The sequence below is a fragment of the Galeopterus variegatus genome, unplaced genomic scaffold (genome assembly GCF_000696425.1).
Source record: "Galeopterus variegatus unplaced genomic scaffold, G_variegatus-3.0.2 Scaffold1072, whole genome shotgun sequence".
Classification (NCBI taxonomy): Eukaryota; Metazoa; Chordata; class Mammalia; order Dermoptera; family Cynocephalidae; genus Galeopterus; species Galeopterus variegatus.
In genome coordinates this window covers 426,469-441,519 of record NW_007727183.1, presented here as the reverse complement: position 1 = coordinate 441,519, position 15,051 = coordinate 426,469, and the positions used below count along the sequence as shown (strand labels likewise).

At 50.5% G+C, this 15,051-nt stretch overlaps 1 protein-coding gene across 2 annotated transcripts in view; it reads left to right on the top strand.

Moving 5' to 3' along the window:
• The window catches only part of AGPAT4 (1-acylglycerol-3-phosphate O-acyltransferase 4), a 142,567-nt gene that overhangs the window by 108,762 nt on the left and 18,754 nt on the right, over window positions 1-15,051 (top strand). For both annotated transcript variants that reach the window (XM_008574603.1, XM_008574602.1), the window contains exon 3: window positions 4,210-4,379. In XM_008574603.1, coding sequence (XP_008572825.1) covers window positions 4,210-4,379 — 170 coding nt within the window. The remainder of the gene's footprint in view (window positions 1-4,209; window positions 4,380-15,051) is intronic.

Below are 15,051 nucleotides of genomic sequence, written 5' to 3'. Positions count from 1 at the left end.
AAAAAAGACAAAAAAAGGGGAAATAAATAAATAAATAAATAAAATAAAATGGGATAATTATAGTGCCTCCTAGTCTCATAGAGTTAATGCATATGCAATGCAGTACCACAGGTAAAGCATTTAGCACATGGCCAGAGCTCGATAAATACTTGCTGATATCACTATATATGCATGAATGTAGAAAGACCTAAAATATACTGTTTGGTGAAAACAAATATGTATCTGTTTACAGTCATCAATAAAGTACGAGCCCATTTGTGGAGGGAAAACACATGTTGTGTGTGTATGTGTGTGCATGCGCATGTATGTGCCTAGGAAAAGGACTAGAAGTTTACCTTCCAAAGTGTTCATAATGTTTAACCCTGGAGAAGGGAGGAGGGTTGGGGAGAAGAGGAAGGGTGTTAGCCAGGGTTCAGTCAGAGAAGCAGAGCCACTGGGAGACGTTCACATCCATAAAGGGATTGGTTGCGGGAATTGGCCTTGGTCAACTCTGGGGGCTGGTCAGTCAGTCTCTGTAGGGCTGTCATCTCTGCCTCTGGTGCTGGAGCTTGGAGTCCACAGGACAGGCAGTCAGGGAGGGGTGATAGGTGGATGTAAAGTGCGGGAGATGAAGAGCTTCGAACCGCCAAGCATGAGCTGGAGCCCCATGAGAATGGGCTGAAACTTGTGTCAGTCCTTGTTGCATCTGGCATTGACGGTGTGGGTGTCCTGCACAAGATGGACCCCTTGTCACAGAGCTAGACACAAGCACCTGGCTCAGGAGTCAGGGAAGCTGGTGGAGGACCCAGGGGAAGGGGAGCAGTTGCAGGCCCAGCCAATGCGTCACATGGAAGAGGTGGGTCAGCAGATCAGCACTGCACGTGTGACCTACACAATGACGCTGCTTCCCTCCTACCTCCCAAACCTCCCAAGTGGCGCCCCCGAGCCAGAAACATACAAGAAAGGGCATGGGGGAGACATAGTGCAGGCTAGCGTAATTGACAGTTCCAAAGCCATCAAGAGGAAGTTCACCTCTTCTGTGCACTCCTGGCTTGTTGGAATCCTTTTACAATGTGACTATGTAAATGCATTTCTCATGAATAAAAAAATTGAAACCCTTTGGTAAAAATGAAAAGGAAAATAAAGGGAAATAAAACTCTTCCGCCCAGTGAGATTTAGAGTCCGATCGTATAGTTGATGGCCCACTGAGATGAGTGAGAAATTGGGTCTTTCTCCACTGTCACCACCTGGTCCCAGCCACCATCACCTCTTGCTGGGCCATTGCCATCATCACCTCCTACCTGGCTCCCTATTCCAGTCTGTGCCCACTTCATTCAAAGTGATTTTTCAAAATGCAAATTGGATGCTGGTGTGTGCCCATTTAAAAATGCTCCAGTCGCCGCTGGAAGACCCCTGGTCTCCCCCACCAGAATGAGGGGTGCGGGTCTTGACCATACTCCACCTCGTTCCCCCTCCGCCCACCCTATTTCCCTTCCCCTTTCCTTCTCCCCCTACCCCCACCTGCTCTGCAACAGCATCTTAGAATGTAAGAACAATTAATAAATTTTTAAAAATAAATAAAAAGTTTTAGTGACTTCTCATTGCTTTTAAAGTAAAAATCATACATCATAACTCCTTACTGTGGTCCAGAAGTCTCTGTAATACTCTCTGTGTGGGTCTCTGTTTGTCTCTGTCTCTCCCCCGCCCCCTTCAATGGCTACGGAGCCTTGTGTGTGATAAAATTATCACACATATAATAGTAGTAAAAAGCTGGCGATTTATTTCATTTATTGATTATCTACCTCCCCCGCCCCCTTCAGTGGCTACGGAGCCTTGTGTGTGATAAGATTATCACACATATAATAGTAGTAAAAAGCTGGCGATTTATTTCATTTATTGATTATCTACCATGCACAACATCATGCTGGGTGCCTTGAATACATAATCTGATCGGATACTTGAAGCATCTCTGATGGCGTTTACTATCCCCGTTTTACAGACAAGGAGGGGACATTGAGAAACATGTCAAAAGTCTCACAACCACTAAGTGGCACCACCAGGACCGGAGCCTGCGTGTGTCTGACTCCCAGATCCATGAGCATGACATTCAGCAGCCATCCTATTAGCAGATCTCTCTCCTTTCCCTTGTCACACTGTTGTGTCATTGTTTTGCTGTCTTCCCTCTGGACAGCAAGCTCCAGGAGAGCAGGGATCTGCTCTGAATGTGTGTCCACAGTAGGTGACCACACACTGTTAAGACATCCGTGTTCAGGCTCTTGCTGGGTACTGGAGTCAAGGCTAGGGTTAGAGCAAACCAAACAATGTGTTTCTTGCCCTGTGGTGTGCAGTGGGGGAGCTAATCTCACACTGAGATCGTGAGCTGTGATAGGGCTGGGCAGGGTGCTGGGGGGCACATGAAGGGGGAGGGGCAAACAGGCCTGGGGCAGGGAGGAGCTGCACTGAGAGGCGTCATTCACTGAGGCGACCCATAGGAGACGTGCGTCTCCTGGAGCCGTTCAGTTTGTCTCACCGAGCTGGGTAGTTCTGCTTTGGTGCTTGTCTGTGCTCCTTGGCCAGTCCTGAGTAGATAGGTCCTGCCCACTCGGTCTCCTAGAAGAAATCAGTGCAGCAGTAAAGGCATCTTCCCACCCAGTCTCCAGCCATAACAAACGGTCCCTGGGTCCCTCCGTCAGGGCTGCACGGTGGTCTCGGGCCCCTTCCCCACCCTCAGAGGCTCACCTCATTCCTGGACTCGCCACTTCCTGCTCCCACCTGGCACTGACGACGGCGTGGGGGCTGGGCCCTTTCTCAGCTCCTAGAAATGGGGAGACGCTTTTTACTGTTCACCCCTGGGAAAGGCAGGGGAGTGTTTTTGTTCATTTTTAATGATTCTGACAGCTTCAATTTGCTGGGAACTCACAGTGTGCTGTACGCTGAGCTCCTGCAATATGTGTGCACCTTAATTCTCGCAACCCTGTGAAGCAATCCCGTTCCGAGATCAGGACACTGACGCACTGCAAGGTATCTTATCCAAGTCCCCCAGTGCTCCCTGCTTCAAAACTAGACTGTGATGGATGCCTTCTAGACAGTTCTGCGCTCCACACAAAGCTCCAGCCTGCAGGCTCAAGGAGGACGGTTTCAAGGGTCAAGGCTTTAAATGAGGCTTGGCTGGAATCAAGGTCAGACCCATTTGCCTTTATGTGTGTGGGAGGTGGGGGGGTGAGTGGGTGCCATCGGGTTACAAGGAGGACGGTTTCAAGGGTCAAGGCTTTAAATGAGGCTTGGCTGGAATCAAAGTCAGACCCATTTGCCTTTATGTGTGTGGGAGGTGGGGGGGTGAGTGGGTGCCATCGGGTTAGTGGGTGCATGATAAAAAGGGGAAGGGCCCTTGCAGAGCACTCAATTCGCTCACCCACCCGCCCAACCATCACCGTTAGCTGTAAAAATTCATTTCAGAGAGCTGCATAATCACCAGCATCTGCTGTTTTTCTGGACAGTTTCTACCATATAAGATTTTCCTGGGGCAACCAGACTGGGAAGTCGTCTCCTGGATTAGAGGTATCACTAAACAATAAACTCAAATTGGTCATTATTGCCTGAAAAAAGAACCTCTGCATTTTCACAATTTCCTATAAATATTTTGAAAGTTTCATGCAGGCCTGCAGTCTGGTGGCTGTAGCTGACCCGGGCCTTCAGGGGCTGGAGCTTCTGCTTTCCACACCCCAGGTCTCCTTTACTCCTGGTGCCCTCAAGTGTGCTAAAAAAAAATTGGGTAGAGGAAAATTGGGTATTTAGTGTTCTTTGAAGGAGTTTACAAGTATCCCAATCGGTCATTTCCATGGATATTAAGAATCCTTTGCGTCATCTCACGCTGCCTTTCAGAGCTCTGTAAACACTAGGGCACATGATTCTCAATGGACTCAGCCTTTCCGATTTATTTTCCTCCAAGGTACTAAAGCAAGGAAGTGAGTCATTTGCCTTCTCAAAGCTTCCTCTTCTCCTTCCCTGGAGAGTGTTGGGGACACGTGGAAGAATGTGGAGTCTTTCTCGTTTTCCCTTCTGCTTTTAAACCCTTTCAAGGGCTGGGGTCTAGGCCGAAGTGATCCAGAACTTTACCCCCAGTAAAGTTGATCTCTGCCCTGGCCGGGAGGGCAGAGCCAGGCTCCCTGTAGCCCAGAGGCCAAAGGAGGCATGAAATTAATGAGCGTCTGTTGTTGTGGTTTGTTCCAGAGCTGGTGATGCTGCTGGAGTGGTGGTCGGGCACCGAGTGCATCATCTACACTGACCCGCGGGCCTACCCCAAGTATGGAAAGGAAAATGCCATTGTGGTTCTCAACCACAAGTTTGAAATTGACTTCCTCTGCGGCTGGAGCCTGGCCGAACGCTTCGGGCTCCTAGGGGTAAGTCAGAAGTGCATCTCCCCTCTGCTTCAACACCACCCCTTGCCTTTTCGCTCTCAGCCACTCAGAACTGGCAGGAGCATCAACAGTTTCTACTTGATGAAATGTCCTTAACCAAATGCTTTTATTCTTGCCTGGGATCAGCATCGTCTTATGAGCGATACGAAGAGGTGCCCAACAGTTACTACGTGCCAGCAGTTTACATCCGATTAGTTTATTTAATCCTTACAGAAACACGTATGAGTCAATGATATATAAAGTTTAAATATTCTGCTCAGGGTCACACAGCTGTAATTAGATTTAGATTTGAACTCGCATAATTTGACTCCGATTCACATTCTTACTGCTCCCTTTGCTAACAGAATTCATGCTGAATTTTTGATCCTTGTAGGCTTAAGAACATGAGTCTGTAAGTCAGCGAGCCTGAATTGCAGAATCAAATTATTATGAAATTCTGTTTTTCTCCAACTAGTTTGATTTCTTCTTGCATGCCTTTGGAACTGGGTCTCCTCAGTTGACTTCTGTCATCTTTAACACATGGAGGTGTGTGATGGCTGAGCCTGTATCACAAGACTGAATCACAGTCATCAGTGGTACTCAGGCATCCCAAGGGGAATCACGATGCAGATTGGCCCGGAGCTGGGAAAGGCCCTCACAGTGCACACCAGAACTTGGAGATCAGGTTTTGCACCTGGGAACAACCCCCCACAGTCAGAGCATCATCTACACTGACCCGCGGGCCTACCCCAAGTATGGAAAGGAAAATGCCATCGTGGTTCTCAACCACAAGTTTGAAATTGACTTCCTCTGCGGCTGGAGCCTGGCCGAACGCTTCGGGCTCCTAGGGGTAAGTCAGAAGTGCATCTCCCCTCTGCTTCAACACCACCCCTTGCCTTTTCGCTCTCAGCCACTCAGAACTGGCAGGAGCATCAACAGTTTCTACTTGATGAAATGTCCTTAACCAAATGCTTTTTATTCTTGCCTGGGATCAGCATCGTCTTATGAGCGATACGAAGAGGTGCCCAACAGTTACTACGTGCCAGCAGTTTACATCCGATTAGTTTATTTAATCCTTACAGAAACACGTATGAGTCAATGATATATAAAGTTTAAATATTCTGCTCAGGGTCACACAGCTGTAATTAGATTTAGATTTGAACTCGCATAATTTGACTCCGATTCACATTCTTACTGCTCCATTTGCTAACAGAATTCATGCTGAATTTTTGATCCTTGTAGGCTTAAGAACATGAGTCTGTAAGTCAGCGAGCCTGAATTGCAGAATCAAATTATTATGAAATTCTGTTTTTCTCCAACTAGTTTGATTTCTTCTTGCATGCCTTTGGAACTGGGTCTCTTCAGTTGACTTCTGTCATCTTTAACACATGGAGGTGTGTGATGGCTGAGCCTGTATCACAAGACTGAATCACAGTCATCAGTGGTACTCAGGCATCCCAAGGGGAATCACGATGCAGATTGGCCCGGAGCTGGGAAAGGCCCTCACAGTGCGCACCAGAACTTGGAGATCAGGTTTTGCACCTGGGAACAACCCCCCACAGTCAGACAGGGGCTTGCTCACACCACACTTGTTTTTGGTAGCCCATGAAGACAAAATCATGGTGGTTTTACACCAGAACTTGGAGATCAGGTTTTGCACCTGGGAACAACCCCCCACAGTCAGAAAGGGGCTTGCTCACACCACACTTGTTTTTGGTAGCCCATGAAGACAAAATCATGGTGGTTTTCTGAAGACTGAAGACGGCGCATAGTTCTAAGCTGTCATGGACAGCAATGATTAACAACGGGATCCTTCTTCTGCTAGGGACAGAGGGGTAAGCAGTGCCCCCGCAGCTTGACAGAACACCAGTCTTGCTTCCCCAGCATGAGGCTTCCTGACATGACAACGTCTCCTGGAACTCAGACCACAGTTTAGAGGCAGCTGGTGATTTTCCAGGCATTCCAAGTGGCTTTTGGTAGCATTCAGGCTCAGAATGTGAAAACATTTAAAATCCATGGGGCAGGCATCCCAGTGGTAGAGCAAAAAGTCCCCTGGATTTGGAGGCCCTTTCAAACCCCTGTCTTCCCCTTGGCAGCTGTGTGACCACCTGCCGCTTCTGTGAGGCGTGCACCTATGTGAGCTGTTTCTAATGCTTGTGACACTGTTGTTCACATTTTATAAACAAGCTCCCAAAGCCTCAGGCGAGTAAAGTCATCGCCAAGGACATAGCTGGTGAGTCTGATTTCAGAGCTTCTGCTCCTCCAAAGCTGGGGGCAGGGGCAGGGGGCTGGAGACCTGCTCCAGAGACAGGGCCTTGGCATCATAAAACGACCAGGAGTGGCTGCTGGTGGGGCCAGGCGTCTAACCCTCCTGGCTTGGGTGTGTGCAGCCTCATTCGTAGGGGTGGAAGTCATCAGTACCTTCATTGGGTCAGGGATGGAGTTGGCAAAACCTAACACAGCAGGACACAAACCGAAGCTTGGAGAAGCGCACAGACAGCCCAGAGTCAGCAGCCAAGGGGAGTTGGGGCAAACAAGTGTAAAAGAGAACCCACATGGGGAGGGGCCCGGGCCTGGCGAGAGGACCCAGGCCCAGAAAGAGGACCCAGGCCCGGAGGGGGGCCCAGGCCTAGAGAGGGGAGCCTGGGCCTGGAGACAGGGTCCTAGGCCCAGAGAGGTTGAGCCCAGGCCTAGCAAGGGAGACCAGGGACCAGAAAGGGAGGGCCCAGGACTGGAGAGGGGAACCCAAGCCCGAAATGAAGGACCCAAGCCCAGAATGGGGGACCCCACATGGATAGAGGGCTCAGGCTTGGAGAGGGGGACCCAGGCCTGGGGAGGGGGACGTAAGCCTGGAGAGGGGGCCCCGGCATAGAAAGAGGACCCAGGCCTGGGGTAGTGGTGGTGACCAGGCCCAGAGGGGGATGTCAGGCCCAGAGAGGGGACCCAGGTCTGCAGAGAGGGAGAGGCTTTCACAAACGGTCACTCACCGTCAGCACCTGTGGGGCTTTACTCCCAACGTCTGTGCAGGCCGTGGTGGCTTTCCTGCTGTGCGCGCAGGGTGAGGCTGCTGGCGAGTGGGAAGCGGGAGGCAGAAGTCCCATTGCCTGCAGCACAGGGCTCCATTTCTCCCTCTGATGTCTGAAATAGTCACAGAATCTCATTTATTGCTGTGAAAAGCCAAATGACCAATGTCAAGTGCAGAGGATTATGAGTGTTGCCATCTATTCTGGAGACTGTCCTTAGGAGGGTGGATGTTGTAGGAGGCCTCCCCTAGAGGGGAAGCAGGCAGCTCTCAGAACTTGGCTTGCACGCTGCGTCCCCCATTCTCACTGGAGGTTTGGGGGACCTGTGCAGTGGAGCCCTCGGGTTTTCTGGATTCTTGCTGAAGGGCTTCCTTGAGCCCAAGCTCCCATCATAACTGCAGGGGGGTGGGGAGGAGGCGAGTCACTTTCTGCTTTTCTCCAAACGCTGGAGAAACAGCCAGTGCTGTTGCTGTGCAAATTGGAATGGAGCCAGGTGCTAGGGACAGCAGCGCCGCGGGGGCGGGGGACGGAGGGGTCCTCAGCCTCTGCGGGGAGTCGGTCCACGCAGGTGGGAGCTGCCAGACCGAGCTCCCCACACAGCAGGCATGGTCGTGCCGTCTAGACACATCTCCTAGGGTGACATGCCTCTTTCCACAGGGATGCATTACTTTCCGTCACCCTAGAAGGCATGAGAAGCAGCCTCTTGTTATATTAATTGCTCAGCAAGATCTTTTGTCTTCAATGACCTTCAAAGAAAAAAAACCACCTCATTCATCTCCTTTTTTTTTTTTAATTAACACATGATGTTGAGATCCTTCTGGAGTCAAAGGAGTTTGCTTTTTAAAAAAGCAGAAGGAGGTTCCAGCCCAGGAGAAAATGAGTTTAAATTAATGTAAATGAAATTTGCAGAAATTCTTGAAGGTGGGGTTATTAAGTGTAAAATTGGTTTTGAGGCAAAAGTGATGGAATTCTCTTAATCAAAAAAAAAAAAAAAAAAAAAAAAAAAACGCTCCTCGCAGAGCTCGCACCGCCTTTCACGCAGAGGGAATTTTGATGATGGTGATGGTAGCCATTGATATAGCTTCAAAATACACATCCGAGGAAGGCTTCTTGTGTGTGTGTTCTGTAGAGGACACTGCTGGGTGCTGTGGATGGGAAGGCACAGACGCCCTCAGGACTTTACAGCATGGGAGAGGGTGACCAGTACACGCGCCTGCCGCCCAAGCCTGCGGGCCGAGAGGGGCTCTGGCTTGGATGTGGTTTGCCTCCCCCCAAACTCGCGTGGAAATCTGAATCCCCAGGTGGCAGTGCTGGGAGCTGGAGCCTCATGGGAGGCGACTGGGTCCTGGGGCACGTCCCTCGTGAATCACGCCTTCCTGTGCGGTGGCGAGTTCTCCCTCTTTGGAGAATGGATTAGTTCCCTCGAGAGTGGCTTGTTGAAGAGCCTGCTGCCTCAGTTTCTCTCTTGCTTCTTCTTTCGCCATGTGATCCTTTCCTCTTTCTGCCGTGAGTTGAAGCAACAGGAAACCCTCAGTGGATGGGCTGCCGATCTCGCACTTTCCAAGCACAAGAATCTTGAACCAAGTAAACCTCTCTTCTTTATAAATTACCCGGTCTCAGTGCAGTGCTATAGCCACACTAAATGGACTAAGACAGGGGCTACAAGCAGAGGATAGGGCTGTGGGGTGGGAGCGGGCAGGGTGATACCCAGGGCACTTCACCACAGACCAGCTAGCAACCGTGACAGAGCAGCCTGTGTCGCTCCTCGCAGAGCTCGCACCGCCTTTCACGCAGAGGGAAGTTTGATGATGGTGATGGTAGCCATTGATATAGCTTCAAAATACACATCCGAGGAAGGCTTCTTGTGTGTGTGTTCTGTAGAGGACACTGCTGGGTGCTGTGGATGGGAAGGCACAGCCGCCCTCAGGACTTTACAGCATGGGAGAGGGTGACCAGCACACGCGCCTGCCGCCCAAGCCTGCGGGCCGAGAGGGGCTCTGGCTTGGATGTGGTTTGCCTCCCCCCAAACTCACGTGGAAATCTGAATCCCCAGGTGGCAGTGCTGGGAGCTGGAGCCTCATGGGAGGCGATTGGGTCCTGGGGCACGTCCCTCGTGAATCACGCCTTCCTGTGCGGTGGCGAGTTCTCGCTCTTTGGAGAATGGATTAGTTCCCTCGAGAGTGGCTTGTTGAAGAGCCTGCTGCCTCAGTTTCTCTCTTGCTTCTTCTTTCGCCATGTGATCCTTTCCTCTTTCTGCCGTGAGTTGAAGCAACAGGAAACCCTCAGTGGATGGGCTGCCGATCTCGCACTTTCCAAGCACAAGAATCTTGAACCAAGTAAACCTCTCTTCTTTATAAATTACCCGGTCTCAGTGCAGTGCTATAGCCACACTAAATGGACTAAGACAGGGGCTACAAGCAGAGGATAGGGCTGTGGGGTGGGAGCGGGCAGGGTGATACCCAGGGCACTTCACCACAGACCAGCTAGCAACCGTGACAGAGCAGCCTGGAGGTCCCCTATTGTTCTTGGGGGTTAAGCCTTCTTTTGCTGGGGAGGTCCCAGGGGAGGACTAGGGCCACTGAGGCAAAGGTGGAATACTGGGGGTACGGGGAGGTTGGCGTTTGGGGCAGCTCTGTTTACCAATCTGCAGGGAAGAGTTTCAATATTCTAACAATGGGTTTAACATTTTGGTGCTTACCAGCACGCTGGCTGGCTATTGGCCCCTGGGGATAGCAAAGGCTTCCAGAAGGTGGTGACACTGAACTGAGGCCTTAAAGAACAGGTATGATTTTCAGAGGAGATTTGGGAGGTCTAGGTAAAGGGGTAACTATGAGGCAAGGGACAAGGACAGGGAGCCAGCAGGGCAGGTGCCTGCAGGGAGGTCATGGGTGGTGTGCCCTGCAGTGAGGGTGTGCCGAATGGCCTGTCCCCTGCATGGTGACAGTCTTCCCCATTTGGCTGCGGCCACACAGCCTCACCAGCTGCCAGCTCTGTGTCTCTAGGTCACTGTGGGTGATTTTGGACCAAATCAGTAAGAAGGGTCTGGATGTCAGTGCTGTTGTTTTGGCTGAAGTGGAGGAGTTACCTACACAGCTCCTGGTCAATCAACAAGCAGATGTCTTAACACCCTAGAAGTCCACTCAGAAGCTAAAGCGAGAACTGACCCAAACTGCTGGCGTTCTGCTAATTTTGCCAGGACGCTTCTGATCATTAGCGCTGAATATGGTTCTTTCTGTGAAAGATCACACGTGTTTGAAAACCAACATTTCTTAAAGTTTGATTATAAAAGGGCCACTTTTCTAACCAAAATTTCTCTGCAGGAAAAATGTCAATGCAGATTTGTTTATAAGTCTACATAAGTGTTATTTCCTATGAACCCCCATCAATCATAACATGCCCCCAAATTGTAGGTTTCCTGTGTTTTGTCTTTGAACATCTAAAACTTTGCAGAAAAGTGGATCCTTTGAAAGGTCTTCTTCTGTGCTCAGGTATCAAGAACACTAATTTCTTTTCTACTTACTGCAGAATGGTTCTCTGATAAGAAGGCTGGGGAGAGAGAGGGCATGTTCAGGCAACACGGGTAGATGCGGCGCCCCGGCCCGGCTCCTGCGTGTACCAGCTATGTGACCTTGGGGAGGTTTTCTGACTTTTCTGAACCTCAGTTAATAATTTCCATTTTGTGGTGTTTTAAGGACTTAATGAAATAATGTAAGTAATATGCCCAGGTTCAAGTGCCCAGCACACAGTAGGTGTGCCATAACTCTTCCTTTCTTTGAGCCTGGTTAGTTGCCCTTGCTGAGAAGGATAAGTCCGAAGGAGAAGAGAGGCGAGTGCTTCAGCAGGTGGGGTCTGACCGCTGTTCTGCCTGGACCCCTGTGCAGCCCAAATCCCAGTGTTTTCACGCAACACCAGCATCCCGGGCTCTTCATACATGCTTGTCAGTGCTCTCCGGCCAGAGCGAAATGAAAAGCTTCCAGATGTTGGGGTCGGCCCCATGGCGCACTCAGGAGGGTGCAGTGCTGGGTGCGCAGCGACGCTCCCGCCGTGGGTTCGGATCCTATATAGGAATGGTCAGTGCGCTCACTGGCTGAGCACGGTGCGGGCGACACCACACCAAGGGTTGCGATCCCCTTACCGGTCACGAAAAAAAAATTTTTTTTTCCTCTTTCTGGTCTTTCTACAACCATTTCATGCTTTTCTCCTACTCATTCTGCAAACTCAAGCCAAAGTTCTACCTTACCTGGAACATGTTTTAGGCACACTGATTCTCCTTATATCTGAGTTTGCTTTTGTTTTTGTTTTTGTCAAAGAGCCAATCTAGGAACCCGAACCCTTCACGTATCTGAATTCTTATAGCAGTGGTTTCTAATCTGTAAGCCAGAGATCATTGTGGGGAAGGTGAGTAAGGAGAGAGGAACAGACTTATTGTAAAGTGCCTATAAAGCTCTACCTAGACTGAATAAATGTCTTGCACTTAAATTTTTTTTTCCTTCTTACATCTGTGTCCAGCTTTTTAGAATACGGAATATGGTATCAGATGATCTCTGATTTAACATAAATCATGTACTCAATTACAGTATTTTCAATTTTATGTGTCATTATTCTTTGGTGTTCTGTAAGAACTGCAAGAAGAACTGAGGAACTGCAGGCCTACAGGAGAAGCACAGATTGCTTAGCTCAGAGGATAACTTAGTTCACAGTCCTGCAGCAGCCTATCTCTCTAGCTTCACCCCACCTCACTCTATTTACACTCTTTCCGCAAATACATCAGTCACTGCCTTTTTCAAACTGCTTATCTCCTTTCATCCTATTCTCCCAGCCATTTTAAGGCATTTAAGTTCAGCCCCTCTGCTCCCTTTTCTGAGAATAGTGACAAAGGTTCCTGTGACATGTTGACATTGTGACAAGCAAGTTCCCTTCCTCTCTCAGTGTTGCATTGGCTATGGCATCACAGAGATAAGGAACCCGAGGGAATGGTACAAACAAGGCGGTCAGGGGAGTCGCTGGCCAAGGAAGGAGGGGGCGGCTCAGGGAGTCCAGCTGCACCGCGCATTCCAAGTGAGAGCAGTCCTGGGAGCACTGGCTGAAAGTCTCATCCCTGTCCCCGTCAGACATGCCATGCTCTTCTTTTTTATTGAACAGACTCCCCTGGCAGTGCCTTTAGCAAGCCAGTCTGTGCTCACAGCCACCATCTGTTGATCCAGGCTCGCATGCAGCCATGCCTGCCACTGGCGTCCCCCCACCACTATGTCCCCCCCTTCAGCCTGCAGCGTCTGCTCTGCACCGGCAGCATCGCCCCTTCAGCTGCCCCCCTTTCCCACGCCCACCACCAAGTGCTGGGCCCTCCACACCCCGGCCGCCTGCGCTTCCTACAGCTGCTTAGCAAACACCTACTGGCTATAAGGCACTGGGCACAGGGAAGTCACCTGTCCCTGGGGAATCCTATCCGCCCACCCACCCCTCCAATGCCTTCTGCTCTGGCTTCCCTCCCACCCAGACCTGAGGAAGGACTGGGGCACTGGGGCTGGCCAGTAGGAAGAGAAGCTGGGAAGAGCCCTTGGGAGGGGGGAGCCAGCTGGTGCAGGGAGTTCCTCTGTCATCTGTTCTGTCCTGGCAGCTGTGACTCCTCGGAGCAGAGTCAGGTGTGACAAGCATCCTCCTGGTCTAAGCCCCTTGTGGGTGCCCCAGATGCCCCTCCTTTCCCCACACACGTCTGCACACCCGTCAAAGCAAGCACAGCTCGGGGTTTGGTAAACAACTGAGAAGGCTGGGAGGGGAGACTATCAGGAGCCAAAGAGCTCTAGCGTTTGCTCGATTCAATAGAGGGATGCGTGTATTTCTTTCTTTTTTTTTTTTTAAAGATGACAGGTAAGGGGATCTTAACCCTTGATCCCGCCCTGTATAGGGATCCGAACCCGTGGCCTTGGTGTTGTCAGCACCACACTCTCCCAGGTGAGCCACGGGCCGGCCCTTATTTCTGTCTAAGAGAGATGCGTTCTTAGAGAGCACTTTTGTTTCCACCTGCTTCCTGCCTTTCTTCCATGGCTGTAATTGTGGGACAGGGTTCATTTTGTTTGGGGACTCCTTGAGATTTTTCTGGTAGAATAAGTCCGTGGCATTTTCCTTTTAGCATCAGAGAAAGTAGAAAGCAGGAGAAAGGAAAGCAATGTGAACAGAGCTGGGCCACACGTGAGTTAGTCCAGTTGGCACCAGTGGAGTCACTCCCCTTTTGACGCATATCGCCCGTGCACACGCACACACATGCAGAGTGCTGCTTCATCATCCTGAGCTCCAGTCTCATCTCCTGCATTTACTATGACTAGGGACTTGGATTTCAGGAACACACTCTAGTCCCATCTTGTCCTTTCTTACCCTCCCCTCTCTTTTGCAGGAGAGTGGGTGTGTGTCCTCAGGGCTTAGTGGCAGAGATATAACACAGAAAGTGTCATTGTTTCTGTCTTCCCAGTAGACTTTGGGCACCTCAAGGCCATGGATAACCCCATGCATTGTCGAGTTCCCAGCACCTGCCCGGTGCCTGGCATGAAGGAGGTACTTCATGACTACCTGTGCATGGATGGAACAGTTTGGGGTTAACAATCCCTAGCAGATGTATTCACATGTCACACATCGAAGTAGAGGCTGAGCTATTGGCTGACTTCCTAGTCCTCGCTAGTGGTCGGACTAGCCAGCTTGGCTGGTCTCCCTCAGACTTAAACATTTGCTACCGTGTGTCCAGCCCGTGGTCGAGACGAAAATCAAAGGGTTAAAATGTGGACATTTTACCCCACTCGTTGTTCTCATCTGTTTTCAAAGTTCCACTTAAGATACTCCATTTAATATATTTATTAGAAATAAATGACCTTGGGTGAAGCCACATGACCAACAGGTGACCACAGAGCTAAACCTTCAGGAAGGGTCGTATGGTTGAAAGCCATCTTGCTGACTAGTCATGGTCGCTGACCGGGTTCTCTGTGGAGTCGTTAGAGGGGATGGGGGCGCCACAGAAGTGGGACTGAACAGGACACCCACTGGTTCCAACCACCCTGAAACGCAGCTCCAGCACTTCATATTTTCATTGCACCACCTGGCAGGTGGCCATGTTGGAGGAAAACCTTGACTCAGGGACTCCTTCTGATTGTTTGTCACCACAGAGCCCATGTCGCCAGAGAAGTGAGAACTGCCACACCTCGGGGTTGCCATGTCCTGGATCTCAGGGTTGCAATGTCCTGGATCTCAGGGTTGCAATGTCCCGGATCTCAGGGTTGCAATGTCCCGGATCTCAGGGTTGCAATGTCCCGGATCTCAGGGTTGCAATGTCCCGGATCTCAGGGTTGCCATGTCCCGGATCTCAGAGTTGCCATGTCCCGGATCTCAGAGTTGCAATGTCCCAGATCTCAGAGTTGCAATGTCCCGGATCTCAGGGTTGCAATGTCCCGGATCTCAGAGTTGCAATGTCCCGGATCTCAGAGTTGCAATGTCCCGGATCTCAGGGTTGCAATGTCCCGGATCTCAGGGTTGCAATGTCCCGGATCTCAGGGTTGCAATGTCCCGGATCTCAGGGTTGCAATGTCCCGGATCTCAATGCATCTTTAAAGCAGTTCTTTCTAGCACTGGGTGGTCTCACACAAAGGTTGCCCAGTTGGCTGGAAGTG